Source organism: Chenopodium album, chromosome 17 (genome assembly GCF_948465745.1).
Source record: "Chenopodium album chromosome 17, dcCheAlbu1.1, whole genome shotgun sequence".
Taxonomy (NCBI): domain Eukaryota; kingdom Viridiplantae; phylum Streptophyta; class Magnoliopsida; order Caryophyllales; family Amaranthaceae; genus Chenopodium; species Chenopodium album.
In genome coordinates this window covers 49,034,291-49,053,327 of record NC_137850.1, presented here as the reverse complement: position 1 = coordinate 49,053,327, position 19,037 = coordinate 49,034,291, and the positions used below count along the sequence as shown (strand labels likewise).

The 19,037-nt window shown below is 34.8% G+C and overlaps 4 protein-coding genes across 6 annotated transcripts in view; 3 read left to right on the top strand and 1 right to left on the bottom strand.

Moving 5' to 3' along the window:
* Positions 1-433: 433 nt before the first annotated feature.
* LOC145588361 (monooxygenase 2-like) lies at positions 434-3,140 on the top strand. 2 transcript variants are annotated; one of them, XM_081645001.1, is made up of 6 exons: positions 434-570; positions 749-895; positions 1,282-1,350; positions 1,427-1,592; positions 1,920-2,148; positions 2,383-3,140. In XM_081645001.1, exons 1-6 carry the CDS (start codon positions 497-499, stop codon positions 2,943-2,945), a joined length of 1,248 nt encoding a protein of 415 aa, XP_081501127.1. In that variant the 5' UTR covers positions 434-496; the 3' UTR covers positions 2,946-3,140. The 2 variants fall into 2 exon arrangements, with proteins under 2 accessions (XP_081501127.1, XP_081501126.1); XM_081645000.1 differs by having other exon boundaries at positions 1,424-1,592.
* A 223-nt stretch (positions 3,141-3,363) lies between these two features.
* Positions 3,364-5,710, bottom strand: LOC145588360 (uncharacterized). Its single transcript, XM_081644998.1, has 5 exons — positions 5,566-5,710; positions 5,363-5,459; positions 4,623-4,701; positions 4,440-4,521; positions 3,364-3,804 (listed from the first exon to the last, which is right to left on the bottom strand). Exons 1-5 carry the CDS (start codon positions 5,596-5,598, stop codon positions 3,664-3,666), a joined length of 432 nt encoding a protein of 143 aa, XP_081501124.1. The 5' UTR covers positions 5,599-5,710; the 3' UTR covers positions 3,364-3,663.
* Positions 5,711-6,736: 1,026 nt separating this feature from the next.
* On the top strand, positions 6,737-14,712 carry LOC145590058 (splicing factor U2af large subunit A-like). 2 transcript variants are annotated; one of them, XM_081646795.1, is made up of 14 exons: positions 6,737-6,996; positions 7,519-7,634; positions 7,930-8,240; positions 9,511-9,618; positions 11,200-11,261; positions 11,977-12,047; positions 12,150-12,197; positions 12,290-12,349; positions 12,795-12,855; positions 12,964-13,076; positions 13,276-13,722; positions 13,819-13,954; positions 14,226-14,293; positions 14,378-14,712. In XM_081646795.1, the coding sequence occupies exons 2-14, from the start codon at positions 7,533-7,535 to the stop codon at positions 14,513-14,515; spliced, it is 1,725 nt and encodes a 574-aa protein (XP_081502921.1). In that variant the 5' UTR covers positions 6,737-6,996; positions 7,519-7,532; the 3' UTR covers positions 14,516-14,712. The 2 variants fall into 2 exon arrangements, with proteins under 2 accessions (XP_081502921.1, XP_081502920.1); XM_081646794.1 differs by having other exon boundaries at positions 6,742-6,996; positions 11,968-12,047.
* A 2,588-nt stretch (positions 14,713-17,300) lies between these two features.
* Positions 17,301-19,037, top strand: part of LOC145590057 (putative ubiquitin-conjugating enzyme E2 23) — a 7,593-nt gene continuing 5,856 nt past the window's right edge. The window contains exons 1-2 of the mRNA XM_081646793.1: positions 17,301-17,530; positions 18,063-19,037. The exon at positions 18,063-19,037 is cut by the window's right edge and continues 1,062 nt beyond it. Coding sequence (XP_081502919.1) covers positions 18,063-19,037 — 975 coding nt within the window. The 5' untranslated portion in view covers positions 17,301-17,530. The remainder of the gene's footprint in view (positions 17,531-18,062) is intronic.

The following is a 19,037-nucleotide window of genomic DNA, read 5'->3' as shown; positions in this document are numbered from 1 at the left end:
TTTAACTATCAATAAGTTTAATCATAAAAATTTGATACAATGAAAATACACATTGTGATCAATAGTTAAAATAATAAAATCACATTTATTTTCAAATACTACGTATTAGTAACAATATGTGATAAAGGTTAGAATATAAATAGTGTAAAAATCATAACGAAACAGAGGAAGTAATTAAAAAAAAAAAAAAATCGTGATGGGCTTTTACTTGCCAAAGGTGTTAATATAAGCCGCCTAATTGCTGATTTTGGCGTGGCTCAAATCAATAATTGACAAAAATAGCAACATGTGTCAAATTGGTCCAATAAGCAGAAGGTAACAAAGTAACAGTGACTGCTTCATTTTATCAAGTTCAGCCACCTTGGTTGACTAAATTTCATTTATAGATACTATAAATAGACTGCCATTGTCATCATCTCATGTTTGTAGATAAATTTAGTGTAAATTTGTCTATTTTGTTTTTTCTAGACTAGATTAAAAAAAAAAAAAAACAAATATGGAGGTGAACACAGATATTGTCATTGTTGGAGCTGGAATATCTGGTCTTGCTACAGCTTTGGCTCTTCACAGGTACGTACATGGAGTGTTATTTGCCATATACTAACTTCGTCTAGATTTAGTTGTCATGTTACTAGCTCATATATCATGATATCAACTAGGCAATTAATTATGGACGGAGGGAGTAAGTCTTATTTTGCACGGAGGTATGAATGGTTATAAAATTAATGTGTAATTTGTTCATATGCAGGCTGGGAATAAAAAGTTTGGTGTTGGAGTCGTCAGATACATTGAGAGCTGCTGGGATTGCATTCACAACTTGGACCAATGCTTGGAGGGCTTTGGATGCTCTTGGGATCGGTGATTCTCTCAGGCAACAGCATGGCCAGCTATTTGGGTGCACTTAATCTCTTACTACGCAATATTGATTTAGTAGTATTGTTTTGTTCTATGTTACTCGGATTCTTCAATCTATATTTTTTTTGTTTGGAACTACTATGCACCCTATACCTTGGAACTATATTGATTTAGTAGTATTGTTTTGTTCTATGTTATTCACTCTAATATGGGTGTGGAACTACTATGCACCCTATACCTTGGAACTTTTATTTTGGACCAAAATCATAGAAAAGCATCATTGAATAGGTTAGACTAACTCTTAGACATAGGTACCTAAGTCCGAATAACATTGGTTTCACCATTTTTTTTTTGCTTCCTTAATTTAACCATAAAAGTCATGAAAGATGTTTTTCTTAACCATATCTCTTCATGAATTGGATGCAGGGTATCTTCTATATCCTCAGTTACAGGTGAATTGACTTCATATGTTTCATTTACAGAGAAGGGAAAATAGTAAGTTTGTCTTCACTTCTTTCTTTATTTACCTTGTTGTTTGGCTTACATACTGAAAAGTTAAGAAAAAAAGCAGCGGAGATCATGAGGCTCGCTGTGTGAGACGCAAGGCCCTGCTAGAAGCGCTTGCAAGAGATTTACCAGATGGTACAATAAGGTACTCCTCCAAGGTTGTTTCTATAGAAGAAGCAGGATTCTCAAAGCTTGTGCACCTCGCCGATGGCTCCATCCTTAAGACCAAGGTATTGAAACTGAGCATTAATATGGACATCTACAAGAGATTCATATCCTTTCATTACACCATTTGTTACCATCTTACAGTCGGGAAATTAAGGTTGAGTTCAGAAGTCATAATTCATAAATAGTTTTTTATAAGAAACTTAATGCAACATTACAGTGGTTTGCTACTAATGCTATCTAAACTAAATTTAGCAAGGATGCATGTTTTTGGATAGCTTATTGATCCTTGTAAAAATTCTGACATTTATGTCCTGTGTCTTCATGGTTACATGTATGTAGGGAAGCTCTTACGATGCTAACAGATTTCTAATATCTTTTTTCAAAAACAGGTATTAATCGGGTGTGATGGAGTGAATTCAGTGGTGGCAAAGTGGCTAGGATTTAAACCACCATCACTGACAGGAAGATCAGCTATAAGGGGCTGTGCATATTACAAGGATGGCCATGGGTTTGAGCCCAAATTTCAGGTCTTAGTCGGAAATGGTGCTAGATATGGTATCATTCCCTGTGATGACACTGCTGTTTATTGGTTTTTTACCTGGTCGCCGTCTACTCAAGGTATGCTTATTGCCTTGTGCACAAGCACAGGATAGCAATTCTATTACGTAATCATAAGAACCATCATATTTGACTCTTCCAGTCCAAACTAACAGATACATGACCATCACTTAATAGTGTAGATGTAGACTAATTTCACAGTAAAAAGAGTTGCATAATTTTTTTTCAATATTTGTTTTTTGGGTGATCATTTGGTTAGATGTGCTGTTAACTTGTAGTATGTGATAATAACAGAGAATAGTACACTGCAAGAAGCTGATCAACTGAAACTGAAGCAATTTTTGCTGAGTAAACTTGGGAAGGTACCTGACCAAAAAAGGGCTGTGGTAGAAGACACAAAAGTAGAAGAATTTGTACGTTCTCCACTAGGGTATAGACCTCCATGGCAGATATTATTTGGCAACATAAGCAAAGACAATGTATGTGTAACAGGTGATGCATGCCATCCAATGACACCAGACCTAGGACAAGGAGGGTGCTCGGCTCTAGAAGATGGGGTCATTCTAGGAAGATGCCTTGCTGATGTGTTGCTAGAGAAGTCAAGCTGCCAGGAGAAGCAGAATGATGAAAATGAGGATGAGTATGAGCGTATAGAGAGGGGGTTGAACGACTATGCAAAGAAGAGGAGGTGGAGAGCATTTGATCTTATTAGTACAGGTTATATGTTGGGTTGGGCACAGGAGTTTGATAGGTTTGGGATGAGAATTCTTAGAGAAAAGCTGCTTTCTGCGTATCTAACTAGGTTTTTTACTAAGAAGGCTGATATTGATCCTGGGCAGCTTGTTCTTGAGCACTGAAGCTCTTGGGGAGAGAATTTTCTGCTAAACTCGTGCTGAGCTTTCTTAAATTTCATTTTCCCTGTAATGTTCAACATGTTTGTTTAGTACTGTAATTTCAAATTGATGTTACTTTGTTAAAAACTGATTTTGCTGATCTTAGATATTCATCATGTGCTTGTAATATCAAATTATCAATTAACTTAAATTGTTCAAATAAACTTACATGGAACCGGCCTCACCATAACATTTCAACAATACTTCGGCCTCGCCATAAAATTGCAACATGACCCCTACTCACCATAGCATTTCAACAGGGCCAATTGATCTTGAGGTGAATTGTTATACTAACGAATGATGACTAATATAGTTGAAGTGTCTTTTAAGTCAATAAAAAAAAAAATGACTTTTATGAAATGAAATAAGAATGAAGATGATATTCTACAAAAACAACTCTGCTATTGAATAAATGTAAAAGATCAGGTGACAATATACAAGCTCTGAAAGATTTTACCCTTTAGGCTTCTTTATGAATTATGAGATACAAGCTCAAAAAATCAGGTCATCAACAGGATAGTTCATGATAATATATTTTGTGCCTAACTTCTACAATCCCCATAACAAAACGAAATCACCTTATATTTTGGCTGCAGTCAACTTCCTTCAGCAATGAAAACAGGTCAGATACTTCTAGCATAGAGGCATCACAATTCCCAAATAAAGAGCAGATGTTCACACTTCATCCAGATGAACCCAATCCAAAAGACTTGACAATATTACTGACCCTTTCAGCAAATGTCCGAGAGGTTATCTTTTTACCGGGTACGTGGAAAGGATTTGAAACCGCATCCACATAAGCTGCATGGAACTTCCTGAAGAACTGGTTTTACCCAAAGTACATATAATCAGCTTTACAAAATAACCAGCATTCAGTTATACACAAACACACACGCACGCACACACACACATAATAGTTTGTCATTAGAATGCACTAAAATCCATTTTCAATCTCCTGAACACATCATTCAGAGTTTTACCGAATAGCTATCATCATTTATTATGAAATAATAGAAAGCAGACAATCTGAATATTCAGGCACTACCTAGAGTTATTCCTTAACCAGTCATTTAGCATTATCGTTTCATTATCACCTCATACCTAATCTTGACAACCAAAAGCAGATCAAGAGCGCAGTTTCTTAGAGCAGATAAATGATACAATGACTCCTAGATGCACATGCACCACAAATGATCCACCATTATCTCAGCCACGCATACTAGAAAGATTGGAACCAGAGGTAGTAATCCCCTGGGGTGATAAAGCATTATCCTCATTTTTTTTTTTTCACAAAGCCAGCAATATCACAGCAACATTGCTTTACCCACAATTTTTCCAATACCAAATCAAGCAAATTTGCAAAAAAAACATTAACCACATTAAGGACAAAAGGCACAATCCATAACAAGCACAATTTATTTTATGAAAGATCTCAAAGATTATCAGCTATATACTTACATTTCTCACGTCAGCATCTCTTACATCTAAATCGGTGGTCACCAAGATGAATTTCACCTTAGTGTTGGTCAAATAGCCATATCTGCAAGCAACAGAAAACTGTTTATTAAAGGCTGCTAATATCACATTTCAAGCAATACAACTGATCCCACCTTACAAAATTTCAAGGGGAAAGATACCTACACTTTGTAGTTTTCTGTTGGGTAAAGCAGACCTAAAAATGTTTCATTCAGCGTCGGCCCAGATTTCTTGGGATTGTTCACTGAAGCGTAAAACAGAAAACATGAGATACCCAACATTACATCAAGCATGCATTGCACAATTACGAGGTGAAATATTCATATGTTATTTATATGGAGTACGAACTACAAAGTACATATTTAAAATTGTTCCATTGTAAAAACGTTTAACCAAAAAAAAAAAAAAAAAAAAAAGAGCAAAAGATTTTCAAATTCTACTAATTCATGTTTTCTAATTCATAAAGAGATCAAAAGGCTGCTATTCTGCTAATATCACATTTCAAGCAATACAACTGATCCGTCAAGCAACAAGAGAAGTCGAGACCTCAAAGTAATTACATTTTTGTTAAGATTTGATATATATGTTGATCAAATTTTGAAAATGGGTGTAATGTTGCAATTAAACAGAATTCATTTTGAATTGCCTTGTATCAACTCTAGGGTTAGGGTTTCAGCAATTACATTAAAAAACAATTACATTCAAATCAAAATCTCAACTCAAAATTCCCACATTTTTGGCCAAATTCCCCACAAATCAAAGACGACACCTTGAAAATCAATGGTACATAATTCCAACACAGTATAGGAAAAACTAATAACAAGTAGATGAGCTGAAATCTATGCAAATTCACAAATCAAATAAAATCAAATCAAATGAATGGAGATCGGAAAGAGAGAGAAAACCTCGTTCGTCAATAACATCAAGGGAGCAGTGAACGATGTGATGAAGCTTAAGGGCATCATCACCCTCATTGAAGCTTTGAATGTAGAGTGGATTATTCTGCCGAAATCACACATTTTCAATTTTGTTAATTCGTAAAAATAAATAAATAAATCATAAGACAAATGCAGGAAATTGATGAATAGAGAGTTAGAGATATAAAGACCTGGTGGCCGACGACAGCAACACAGACGATCATCTTTCCGGAAGTTTTGAAAGATGTCTCACTTCAGCTGTGTTAGACCAAAGTCACCTACATCAAACAACTAACTTTTGCAACAGAACTCAAAAGGCTCACTACTCCGTTTCATATTCACTATCTATTTTTTTAGTTCCAGTTTAACAATACTTGTCGTCTTGTCAGATACATTTAGTCGTTAGGGTCGGGTTGGACCTGTGAGAGGTTCCGACCCGCTAGGGCCCTTCTCCTTATATATATATATATATGAATATATCTATATATATCTATATATATATATTAGTCGTTACTCTACTTATACTCCGTAATAGAATACGGCAAGTCAGTTGAAGAGTTTATTATAGAGGGATTTTTTCACCATATGCTTCTCCAAGTATAATTCAAGTCATACACATTTAAGTCTTTATATAAAGCGTATGACATGAAAAGTGGTCTTTTTTATAAGAGTCGGTTTTTTTATTTAGTCTAGTCGAAAGATTTAATACTCGTATTACATAACCATAAAAACTGTGAGATCAATCTCCACTCTCCACTAGAGGCTTTTGGGGTGGGGATTAGCAAGGATTGGAACTTGTTGATTCTTTCATTCTTTTGCTATGGTAAAACTTATTCAAAACTAAGTGGATGGTTATTTAGCTTAGTTACTACAAAGTAAAATTTAGAGCAAATACCCAAGACCTATCAACAATTGAGATCAAATGCTAATTTTTTTTATACTACAACGTAATTGAGATCAAATTTTAGTTACATCTTACATCTACATCATTTTTTTTTTACGGCAAGTAAAAGCAAGCTTATATTAATTTACGGACAAAGTGTCCATCAAAACATATGGGGAAATCTCACGAGGACAATGATTTTACCCAAACTTGTTCAAGACCAAACAGAATTAATCTAGCTAAATGATGAGCAACAAAGTTACCATCCCTTTTTACGCGAGACCAAATCACAAAACAAAGCAAGAAGTAATAGAAAGAACATCTTCCAAGATCAAGTCAAGCTATGTGAGATGAACGTCTGACTTCGAAAGTCGACTCGTAAGTGAAAGGTTATCTGATTGTAGGATAACTCTGCTGAATCCATAGTTGCGTGCAAGCCTAGCAGCCATAACCATGGCTTTACATATTTAAAATTACATCCTTGCCCCTGAAACAGTGATATTCGGAGTCGTCGACTAGTCATAAAAATAAATGAAGGTTAGTACTCCGTTAAAAAATCCAGACCGTAAAAGAACAAAACGCAATTTGGTGGAAGACCGAAAGAGTGTTAGGTGTTGCTCACTGGGGAAGAAGAACCCTAATTCTTTATTTTCCCCTTTTTCTGTTCGCTCAATTCTAAGCGTGTTCTATTTGCTCAATCTTTCTCTGCAATCAATCCCCTTCAACTTTGCTCAATTAGGTACTATCTCTTTCTCTCTCCTCTCAATTCAGCATTCAATTTGCTCTTGATTTTAATTTTCTAGGGTTCGTGATTCTGTCTCCTTTTATAAGATGTTCTAATTTAAGATCAATTGAAATTATTTATGTGATTGAATTGGATTAATCAATTGATTGTGGTGTTGCACTATCTCTTTGTTTTAGAATTTACAATTACTGAAACAAGTTCGGAATTGTTAATTTTCTAGGGTTCGTGATTCTGTCTCCTATTATTAGATGTTCTACTTTGGAATCAATTGAAATTATTTGTGTGATTAAATTGCATTAATTAATTGATTGAGGTGTTGCACTATCTCTTTGTTTAGAATTTACAATTACTGAAACAAGCTCAGCATTGTTAATTTTAGAATTTGGTATAAAAAATTGAACATTTTTTTTTCTTATTTTGGTTTATGTGAAAGGTATTATATGAAATTCGAATTCTCCTATGTCATATGTAATTGTAATTGATGTATTTTTAATTGTTGTTTTCGGTTTGCCACAGATTAGCCTTGAAAGATGTCGGAATACCAGGATGATCCTGATAAAAATGGTTCATCTCCGCAACCTCAAGAAAATGATCACGGGGGTGTAGATGAGAACAATGATGCCAAATCTCAGGTATATAGGTTATGTTTTTGTTACACTATGTAATTTACACGATATTAATAAAGCTGTAAAGATTGAACTGATAAAATAAGTTTGGAATTTGTTAGAGTTGTTGGTTTAAGACTGTACTTTGCTTGATGCACCCTTTTAGCAGTACTTCCTCTAATGTGGCTGTGATAATGTGATTTGGATATCAATGTGATAATTAAACCTTGATGGTGGTATTGTAGTACTTGTAGTATATGCTTTGTCATGTAGTCTAGGAGTTAAATTGTTTATTTCTGTGCTAACATGATGTTTTGGGCAGCATGGCTCGCGTGATCATGAGAGGAGTTCTTCAAGAAGTAGAGAGAGGGACAGGGAGAAGGGACAGGAGAAAGATCGGGATCGAGACAGGGATAGAGAGAAGGACAGGGACAAGGAGAGAAGTAGAGATAGGGATAGAGACAAGGATAGGGATAGAGATAGGGAGAGAGACAAAGGCAGGTCTCGTGATAGGGACAGGGATCGTGATCGTGATCGTCACAGAGATAGGCATAGGGATAGGAGTGATAGAAGTGATCGCCACAGAGATAAAGACATTGATGATGATTACTACAAAAGCCGAGATCGCGATAGGTATTAAATTCAGCTTTCTTTGTTTTCTGTTGTACATCTTTTTACTGTTTTTGTTGTACTCAGTTTTATCTTTTGGCAGTTTTTGGTACTTGGTAGTTTATTGATTCAAGTTTTATGCAACAATTTAATCATTCTATCAAATTCTCTAGTTTTTGTTAAGGTTATGGTGATGGTACCTTTTCCCTTTGATAATCTCACATAAGAATGGACTAGGAATTTTTGTATGTTTAATTCTTTTGTTTGATTTAAAATTTATGTTGGGAAGCTGTCCTGGTCTCCTCCGTTAGGTAATAGACTAATAGGTTGGGAATTTTCTGACTTGATTTGATGCCTGAAATATCTTAGGATACTTATTCAGTCTCTATTAATCGGGGAAGTAGGAATTGTAGGGACAGCATTGTAAGTTGGTTAACTTTGTTGTGTTGACTTTTGTTTGTACATAGTGGCTACAAAATTGTGATATAGAAGGTTGGGCACATGGTATTAATTTTAAACACTTTGCTACTCCCTCCATGTTTTAATAAGTGTTACACTTTGACCGACACATAGTTTTAGGCCACTTAATTGACTTAAATAAAATAAGAGGTAAGTGGAGTAGTTGGAGTATTAAAAAATTGTAAAAGAAATATAGTGGAATTAATTATATATTGAAAATTAATGAATGTGAGAGTAAAGAAACAATAAAAATAGTAGTAGTGGGTTTGAGTGGGGACCATGAAAGGAGAAAGATTTTATATTAAAATGTAGCTTTTTGCCAAAAAAAAAGGAAGTGTTATACTTATTAAAAACACGGAGGGAGTATATGATATATGGCAGTGTTGCATGGAGGATTATTGATATTCAGAGGCATGATCCATTATAGGTCACTGTAACTAAAAAAACCCTTTGCCTTTTTTGCTTGTTGTCGTGGTAGCTTAGTTATATTGATTCCTGCTCTAAGTTGTTTTGGTTATTATCTGAATAATATAAGCTTAATAAGTCCTGCTTTCACAAGTTACATTGCTTTGTTTGTTAGGTATAAATTTTTTTTTTGTGTTGATATTTTTGTGGCAAGATTTATTGAACTTTAGTGGGTCGTACTGTGTGAGGGCTAAATTTATTGGAAAAGTAATATATTGCGTGTTTTATTCCTGCCTTTGTTGAGCATAGAAAGTTAAAAGTATTCTGCTACCTCCTTGAATCTCCTTGTATAAGCTAGTTTTTGGCCCATTTCCTTTCAAGCTTGCTTGTTTCCGCTTGATGCCACATTGATTGATAATTGTATGTTTAGGCGGAGAGATTATGATCGTGATAGAGATGATAGACACAAACACAGATCTCGTTCAAGGGGAAGATCCGAGCATAGGTCCAGGTCTCGATCTCGTTCTCGCTCCAAAAGGTTGGTAAAGCTATAATCTCTAGCATATCATTTCTTGTATGCAACATATTTGTGCTTGCTAATGTGAATTATATTCATTCTAGTCCAAAATGTTTGATATCAATGGTTATTTGAACTACTACCTCCGATTTTTGTTTTTAGTTGCAACTTTGGAATATTTTATATCTCACAAATAATACTCCAAAGTTGCAACTAATAAAAATTGGAGGTAGTATTAGAATCGTTAGTGATCTGATATCAACTTATCAAATGACAATTACTACATTTTATGGTTATACCTTAAGTCTTTTGTTTTGTTCATGCCTCAAAGCATTTTATCTTGAAAGTGAATGCAGTCACAACAATATGCTCTACACTATTATCTACAACTTTCTGTTATTAGAAGATTTATGCAAATATGCTCCCCCTTCTCTCTTGTTATCTTTCCTATTTTCTAATTCTCTTGACGATTTTAAGAAAACTAGTTGTAATTAGGTGTTATTATGGAACATCAAATTTTAAGAGACCAGATTATATATGAGGTAACTATGACATTCACTTTTAGATTTCTTTTAATTTTTAATTTTAATTTTTTAAAAATTTGTTTTCTTTATTTTGTTTGATACTTTTCTTTTTTCTTTTGTTTTACTACTACCCTTATATGGCCCTTGCCTGTCTAAGCTGTTGAAGGAAAAAAACAGTGCTCTCTTGTGCCTAAGCCATTTTGAGGAATGTTGAACATCGGTTTGTATATGGTGTCTCATACGGGACATGCACTTGCCACCTGCGTGGTGTGTCCTTAAAAACCTTTGAGTTTAGTCTCTCCTTAGTACTTATTGCAAGATACAGATGAATACTTCCCACATCCCCTATTATCCTATGGATTGGAGCCTTGTTGTACGAGTTGAGATGATGTTGAAGTTGATGTAATTATTCAATCAGTGGAAAAATCTTTACCAAGACATCTTCGTTGTCTATTGTTGTTTATGGTTTTCTTTTATGGTCAACTATAATTAGGATGGAATGTGATACTTTCTAGTTTCTACTATAAATATTTATATTTTTGAAGTTTCCTGATGCTTGTCTCCTTTTTCCTTTAGGTGCCTTAAGTTCTGTATAATTTCCGAAGGTAGCAGCAGCTGCTGCACTTGATTGTTCCGGTTGTTTAAACCATGTCAATGTTTGAATAGTTTGTTCTCCATAGCATTATAAGATCTAACTAAGTCTCTGCCTGAATGTTTGCTGTCATTTGTGTTTAAATTGCATTTCATGGGTTTCCTTAAAAAAGATTGCCGATTTTTTCACTGTTGAGGTTGCTTACATGTGCACCCCTTTTCCCCAACCCTTACCTTTATACATTATTACTTGTTGAATAGTTACCCTACCTCTTGTTACCACATTGGTCAGTTGGTATGGTTTTTGCATATCAGATTATCAGAGTATTTGACTGAATGGCTAATTAAAAGTCTTCTCCTTCCAGTCTGTCAACTTATATCTCTTCAGCTGGCCATCTTTGTGAATTTGTGGTCTATAATTTTATGTTTCTATAACTGTTCATGACATTTTTTCTTATCTGGTGGACTCTATCATATGTTGTTACAGCAAAAGGATAAGCGGGTTTGACATGGCACCTCCTTCTTCTGCAATGCTAACTACAGCTGCAGGTACATTTTGTGGTTCAATTGATGATTTATTGTAGCTATTACTTTTTTATTATGTGCCCCATCTCTCTTTCATTTCCCTTCTTTCCCACACCTCACTGCTGTCTTCTTGTCCCTAAAAGGTTGGTCGTTCTGTATTGTGATTTTTTATTATTAAGTTAGCACCTGGTCTCAATTTGGCAATGCATGGTGTTACTTATACTGTAGTTTTCTCAATGTTGAATTTCTTGTTTTTATGTTATTTACTTGGTGAATTTTTTCTGGAACTGAGAGATGTTTTTGGTTTGTTCTTGTGTTTGGTGTTTTTGTTTTCTGTGTCTTATTTTTTTTGCATAAGAAGGCAATGTTGGGTCTTTTGCCCCACTCTGCTGACATTGGGCGTGAGCCGACTTCTGTAGCTTATATATACAAGGAGGAATCAATGCACCAGTTCGTCTTCAACCGGCAACTATTGCCTGTTTTTTGGTAGTCTTGCAATTTCCTCCAGCGCTTGCATCTAAATTATTTTTCCTCTTTATCTATTATAATTAATGCGAATGCAAGAGCCAAGGAAACAATAGTAATTAGTGAGAGTTACTTTTCAATTTCCATGTATAGGTGTACCCAATAAATTATATATGGAGAGTAAAAAATAACTTCTTTTTCTGCATTCTTTTCTTAACGGTTGAACTAGATTTTGCACTTGCTAATAGTTTATTTATGTTATTAGCCTTCACAGGTCAGATTCCTGGAACAGCTCCAACAATCCCTGGAATGTTCCCAAACATGTTACAATTGACTCAAGGGCAGGTATAAACTTTTTCCTTTTTCCTTTGCATCCTCAATTGTGTTCTGGTATATATCTAATTTATTTATGCAGCCTTTGATATTGTTATTTATTTTTGCTTGCAGTCATTAGGAGCTCTTCCCATTATGCCTATGCAAGCTATGACTCAGCAGGTTGGCTGAGTAGATCCTTTTCTACCAGCACATCTTCTTTATTTGTCTTTTGATTCCTTGTTTAAAATAGTTTATTTTTTAATTTTTCACAGGCTACTCGGCATGCTCGGCGAGTATATGTTGGCGGACTTCCTCCTTCAGCCAATGAACAGGTATTTCTAGAGACCTACTGTTGATTTACTTTTTATCTGCTTATAGTAGTTTTTTAGAGTGATGTTCACTCTACTCCTTTTGAAAATCTTCACTTCACATTTTATTGAGGGAATTGATAGCTACTAGATTGCAATTTATGTGGGAATAAGGGGTTTATTAGAGACAATTTTGCATTTTTGCTTGTTGGTTCTATTCCTGTGAAATTAACCTTGACCTTTTTTTTGCCCCAAAAGAGAGCTGTTAATATATATATTTTTTTTGGTTAATTTATCATCTTATTTAGGGTTTTCTATAGGTCCTCCTTTTGCCTTTCTCTATCAGCATAATGATTTGCTTATTTCAGTGCTTTACTGTGTGTTCTGGATTTTTTACTATTTCCTTTTTTCTGCCTGCTTCTATCCCTATCACTGCAATGACTTTAATATAATTTTTTTTTCCTTGCAGTCAGTGGCAACCTTTTTTAGTCATGTTATGGCTGCAATTGGAGGAAATACTGCCGGACCAGGTATGTGTAGAAATTGCAACTTCATTGGGAAGAAAACAGTCTTTTGTGAACTGATTCCTTTTTTTTTTTTTTTTTTTTTTTTTTTTTTTTTTTTTTTGCCGTGCTTAGGTGATGCTGTTGTCAACGTTTATATTAATCATGAAAAGAAGTTTGCTTTTGTTGAGATGAGGTCTGTGGAGGAAGCTAGTAATGCTATGGCATTAGATGGTATCATATTTGAGGTATTTTGCATTTCTCTTGTGTAGATGACATTTTAGTTACCCTTCTTTTACTAGGGATTGCTGAGTATGTATATCGTCTGCTTCCATGTAATAAATCTGAATTGTTAAATTGTTATAAGCTAGTACTCCCTCATTCTTAAATTGATAGTCCCAGTCCCATAAGCTGAGACTAAATATGATTTGCTGTGTACTTGTTTAGGGTACACCAGTTAAGGTTAGAAGACCTAGTGACTACAACCCAAGTCTTGCTGCAACCCTTGGTCCTAGTCAACCCAATCCAAATCTGAACTTGGCTGCTGTTGGACTGACATCTGGGTCAGCTGGTGGACTTGAGGGCCCAGATCGCATTTTTGTTGGTGGGCTACCTTACTACTTAACTGAATCACAGATTCGGGAGCTATTAGAATCTTTTGGACCCCTTCGTGGTTTTGACCTTGTGAAGGACAGAGAAACTGGGAACTCAAAGGGTTATGCCTTTTGTGTTTACAATGATCCCTCAGTCACTGATGTAGCCTGTGCGGCTCTGAATGGAATTAAAATGGGTGATAAAACACTCACAGTTAGACGTGCTAATCAGGGAGCAGTCCAACCGAAGCCTGAGCAAGAGATTGTATTGCAGCATGCTCAACAGCAGATTCTGTTGCAGGTGATTTTTTATTTTTATTTTATGAATTTTATATGTTCATTTCTTCCACTTGCTTTAACTAGTGTGTATCATTGACCGCTTTATCTTGAATTGCAGAAGCTCATGTTTCAACCTGGAGCACTTCCCACCAAAGTTGTGTGCTTGACCGAAGTAGTTACTGCTGATGATCTTAAAGATGATGATGAGTATCAAGATATAATGGTAGACATGAAAGAGGAAGGTGAAAAGTTTGGTATGTATCTGCTGTCCATTTTTTCCGGGCTGGACCCTTTTGTCTATTAGTATTTCTTTTATTTATCCTTTGTTTTAGGGTTTCTCACTACTGTCAGTCCGTCACTCCCATGTAGTCGTGCTGTAAAAAAGCAGCCAATAAGTTGAGACAAAACTTCCCTCTAAACTTTTACTTGTTATCTGTTTCCCTTTTCCTTCAGGCTTCATATCATTTGATTTGTTGGCCTTTTCTACTATTTTATTTTATTGATGCCATTCCTTGCTGTCTGTAGGTTCTTTAGTGAGGGTTGACATCCCAAGACCAGGACCAAATGGAGAACTTGCACCTGGAGTTGGAAAGGTTCTTAACAAACCCACTTCCTTTCAAATAAAAGTCTCGAGTCGGTTTATAATTCTAATCGTCTTTTCTCAATGTATGTATTAGGTGTTTCTGGAATATGCTGACACAGAAAGTTCCTCTAGAGCACGAGCAGGAATGAATGGAAGGAAATTTGGCGGAAGCCAAGTGGTCGCAGTGTTTTATCCTGAAAATAAATTTGCAGAGGGTGTCTATGATGGGTAGAACTTATTTGCATTTCCTACCCCCTGTACTATTATTAGCGCCATTTTACTGATTTTAGTTACAATTGTAGGCTACGTATATCCTTGGATTTCTTTGCATTTGTCCTATGTAAAATTTTACCAGAATGTCAGATATCTGTATGTTAAATATTTCTGTTGCTAATAATACAATTAAGTACTGTGCTTGATTTTTGGAAACCTTGTCAAGCTGTTATAATAATCATATAGGCCAAGGGGTAATTTGTTGGCTTAAACTGCTTAGTAGAAACAACCTGTGCGTGTTTTTGAGAAGACAGGTTGCTGAAGATGTGGACTCCGAAGCCTTTGCGCCACAAAACCATGAATCTCCTCGATATCATCTGCTTAAAGATACTAATGCTTGACATTGCCTAATATCTAATGTACAAGTAATATTCTCTAGTCCCAAATAGTTGTGTTTTTTTTCAATTATTTATCACCAAAAATTTGCCTAGTTGAATTATATAAATCTTTGGGCTTTGTCAATTCTTTTTTTTTTTTTTTTTTTTTTTTTTTTTTTTTTTTTTTTGACAACAGCTAAACATATCTGGGCTTTGTTAATTCTTGGTGTTAACTTATATGACGTTTTGAATTTGATACTGACTACTACATCATTAAATGGTCAGGGACTCAGGGTTGATATGGAACTATGTCTTAATGTCTATGTATTCAATAGGGGTGAGCAAATCGGGTACCTGGTCAAAATTTTAGGAATCGGACTTGAAATTGGTTGATATCGGGTTCTAAAATTTAGAATTGGAATTGGAACTACTTCAACTGGGTCCTAAAATTTAGGAATTGGTATTGGAACCACCGAGTACCGGTTTCAAATACCTATTAATGTACACAATTGTTAAATTTTAATACAATATTTTGAACCATTTTCATTTTTAGCGTTTAATAATTATATTTTTTAATATAATATTATTTATTTATTATTGGGTATATTTATTATTTATTATTAATATAATATAGTATATTTTCATAAAACTATTTTATTTATGTTTAGTATTAATATAATATTTTTTAATGTTAATAACTAAATACATTCTAACATATGTTTGTTCTTTAAATACATTTAGTTTAATAATTATTGGGTAACCGGGTACCCAACCGGTTTCGGGTCCAAAAAATTGAGAATTAGAATTAGAATTGGAACCGGTTGTAACCGGTTCCTTAATTTATTACCCAGAATTGGAACCACCGGGTCCAATTCCGACTCCGGACCCGCCGGTTCCTTACCGGTTCCAATTCCAATACCGGGTACCCGGAATTTCTGCTCACGCCTAGTATTCAAGAGAATGCTACATTAATACATTGAATATAAATGTCAAATTTTGCTCACTGAAAATCGAGATAAGCTCGTCATCAAATCATTAATCAATTTACTTAAAATCTTTGACTAGTTTTTCTATAATATTTTGACTTTGGATTTGGATATAAAATTGGAATTAGTTGCTATAACATTATTTTAAAATAAATTGGTTATTACAATAGTTTTTCTCTCACAATTTTTGTGGCTAGAATCGTGATAGAATTACATTACTTGCCCTAGCAAACAAGAGTTCCTTTCCTCATCCAAGAAATTGTTCTTTTTCCCTTTCATATCCTCAAGTAGGAACATCCCATTTCTTTGCTTAAACAACCGAATATATCATTTTATATGCTTACACATCAAGCCATACCTAGATATTATTATACACAAAATAAATATTACAAGCCATGTAATATGAAGTTTGACCTACCTGTTTGGGAAGGTCACGAATTTTTTATGATTCTTTTCAATGAATTGCACATAACATCCCACCCATATGTTCCCAATTATGATTTCATTTCTATATTATACAATGTAAACAATCTAACCAACAAATTAACGGTTTTTTTTTTTTTAATTTATTTTAAGGAAAACAAATTAACGGTTGTGATAGACTTGGAACACAACATAATGTATCATTTGAAATATATGCACAGTGCACCCTTAAAAAAATTACCCATAACTTTTTGTGAGCCACTTGAAAATCAACTCGAATTTAAAACAAAATAAATCAACTTGAGAATTTAGGGATAATGCGACATCATTACTTCATTCGGTTGAAGATTCTAACAACAACTATTACTGCATTTTTATTATTATTGTTTTTTTGTTTTTTTTTCCTGCCTCTTTCTACATAGTAGAAACCTTCACATTCTATGTGTTATTGTTTGGATATAATAGTAATAAATCAGCTTCCCAAGTATCAAACATAAACTCTTGATCTATCGGAAGACGAAGCTAGCATTTGATTCAAAAAATTTATGTGTTGTACGTTATTTAATAAAAACTCCTCGTTTTAGCTCCAAGAAGTTAGTCGAATTAAAGGGCATTGCAGTTGCTCAAAGTCAGCCATATGTTAGCTTATCTAATGAAAAAATGAATACAAAAACCTAAACTAAAAGAAATGAACCTTATTGACCAATCAAAGACTTTTCATAAACCGTACTTAGTTATTCAATTAAATGAACTAACTATTGTACTTTTTGAGATAAACTCAATTTGCTTTGATAAAGTACAACGAATATCAAACATGACTACAGAATAAAAGGGCATATCAAACATAATTATTCACTCATAAACAAACGCCAAATCATAACTCAAACCCGATCCGACCAATCCGTTTAAGGTTTCTTCCCAAAACACCCTAGATTATATTCTACTCCATAGTCCATATATTCACAAATATTCCCCTTTGGTAAATGGCGGTGAAAGTACAATTAGAACCCTAACAAGGAAGAACATTTCAGCTCCCTTCAAGTCATTCCATTTCTCTGGACTTCCATATAAAAACATTTCTCTCTCTATCTTTCTTTCTCTCTCTCACAATTTGTACCTGCGATCAAAAATTTGAACAATTAAAGAGCCATTCATTTCAACGTTTAATTTCTTTTGATTGAACACTTCTTAATTTTTTTTTGCCTTTTTATTTTTTGTATTTCTGTCCAAAATCCTCCGATTTTTCAGGTATGTTTAATTCATATTATTGTTAATTCAAGATTTAATTGGTTTGTTAATATCATCTTTGTTATTTTACGCTCTTCAATTTTTCTTGCATTAATACAATGAATTTGATGGGTTTTTTCGATCTTTAGCATTGTATCTCTAATGGCGGCTTAAGAATGTTCGATGTTTGAGCTGATTTTTTATTATTTTTTTGTTGTTTTAGGGTTTTAATATTGATGAATTTTGTATTTTACAAAGATTAATGATTGGGTTTATCTTTCTGATGTTGGGTATAATTGATATGCCTTAGGAAAGTCTATATTCATTTTGCTGGACCTAAATAAATAGTTGTAGGCATTGTAGCTGAGTTTTGTATATAATTCTGGAGCCATTGACTCAGCTTAATGCTTCTTATATAGTTTTTATGTCGGGTTTTCGAAGTAGGAGCGAAAGCCAAATATTGATCATTGGCAAAGGAGTGCTATTCTTAATTTCTGTTTTTTCTTCTAGGTTTATCATTGTAGTCTTATTGTGTTCTTTGGTTGTTTCTTAGATGGCAACTGATCAACATGACGCCTCAATTGCTATTGAGGGCACCACAAGTGTGAGTGGTGATTCTTTATCGAGTGAGGGTGTTAGTGAAGAAGTTAGCTCTAATCGTGATGCAAAAAATGATAGTAATCTGGTTATAGATAAAATACCAAACGAGAAACATATTTATAGACAAGATGTTGTGAGGCGTAGAGACGGGAGTATGGTTGGGGTTGTGACTGAAGTTGCTGGTGATTCAGACTCAGATTCAGATAGTGATATTACTGATGATTCAGATGAGTCAGATGAAGATGATAAGGGAGAAGAGGAAGGTGAGGAGGAAGAGGATGAGGTTTGCGATGAGGTGAAGGAGGAGGAAGGGGATGGGGTACGGGAGGAGGTGAAGGAGGAGGATAATGTTGAGAATGATGGAGATGATGGGGATGGTAATGAGAGCAGTGATGATAACAGAAGTTCTGGCCATCACAAAAGAGAGCAACTTACTGGAGACCAGGTCCGTGTGTTGTGGATGGATGACTCAGAGAACACAAATCGTCGAAATGAATTGACTGTTGTAGATAGGGGTTTCTTACCTGGTGATTATGTAGCCTCTGCCTTGGACCCCACTGGGCAAGTAGGCCTTGTGGTGGATGTAAATATAACTGTTGATTTACTATCCCATGATGGGACTGTTTTCAATGATGTATCTTCCAGGGATTTGATGCGTGTGAGGGATATTGTTGTTAGTGACTATGTAGTTTCTGGTCCGTGGCTGGGTAGAATTGATGATGTTCTTGATAACGTGACTGTTTTATTTAATGATGGTTCTATTTGTAAAGTCACGGGGGCTGAGCCTCTGCGGCTAAGACCAATTGCAAAGAATTTGCTTGAGGATGGGCACTGTCCATATCATCCTGGTCAGCGTGTTAGGGCAAGCTCCTCCTCGGTTTTCAAGAATGCTCGATGGTTATCCGGTTCATGGAAAGCTAACCGGCTT

Bases quoted from the DNA above. Each gene is read 5' to 3' on its own strand.
- LOC145588361 (XM_081645000.1), top strand. From the start codon at position 497: ATGGAGGTGAACACAGATATTGTCATTGTTGGAGCTGGAATATCTGGT. The intron at 571-748 runs GTACGTACATGG...GTTCATATGCAG, and splicing joins ACAGCTTTGGCTCTTCACAG to GCTGGGAATAAAAAGTTTGG. The intron at 896-1,281 runs GTGCACTTAATC...AATTGGATGCAG, and splicing joins CAGCATGGCCAGCTATTTGG to GGTATCTTCTATATCCTCAG.
- LOC145588360 (XM_081644998.1), bottom strand. From the start codon at position 5,598: ATGATCGTCTGTGTTGCTGTCGTCGGCCACCAG. The intron at 4,522-4,622 runs GTAGGTATCTTT...TGTTGCTTGCAG, and splicing joins CCAACAGAAAACTACAAAGT to ATATGGCTATTTGACCAACA. The intron at 3,805-4,439 runs GTAAGTATATAG...GGGTAAAACCAG, and splicing joins GAGATGCTGACGTGAGAAAT to TTCTTCAGGAAGTTCCATGC.
- LOC145590058 (XM_081646794.1), top strand. From the start codon at position 7,533: ATGTCGGAATACCAGGATGATCCTGATAAAAATGGTTCATCTCCGCAA. The intron at 7,635-7,929 runs GTATATAGGTTA...TGTTTTGGGCAG, and splicing joins ACAATGATGCCAAATCTCAG to CATGGCTCGCGTGATCATGA. The intron at 12,048-12,149 runs GTATAAACTTTT...TTTTGCTTGCAG, and splicing joins TACAATTGACTCAAGGGCAG to TCATTAGGAGCTCTTCCCAT.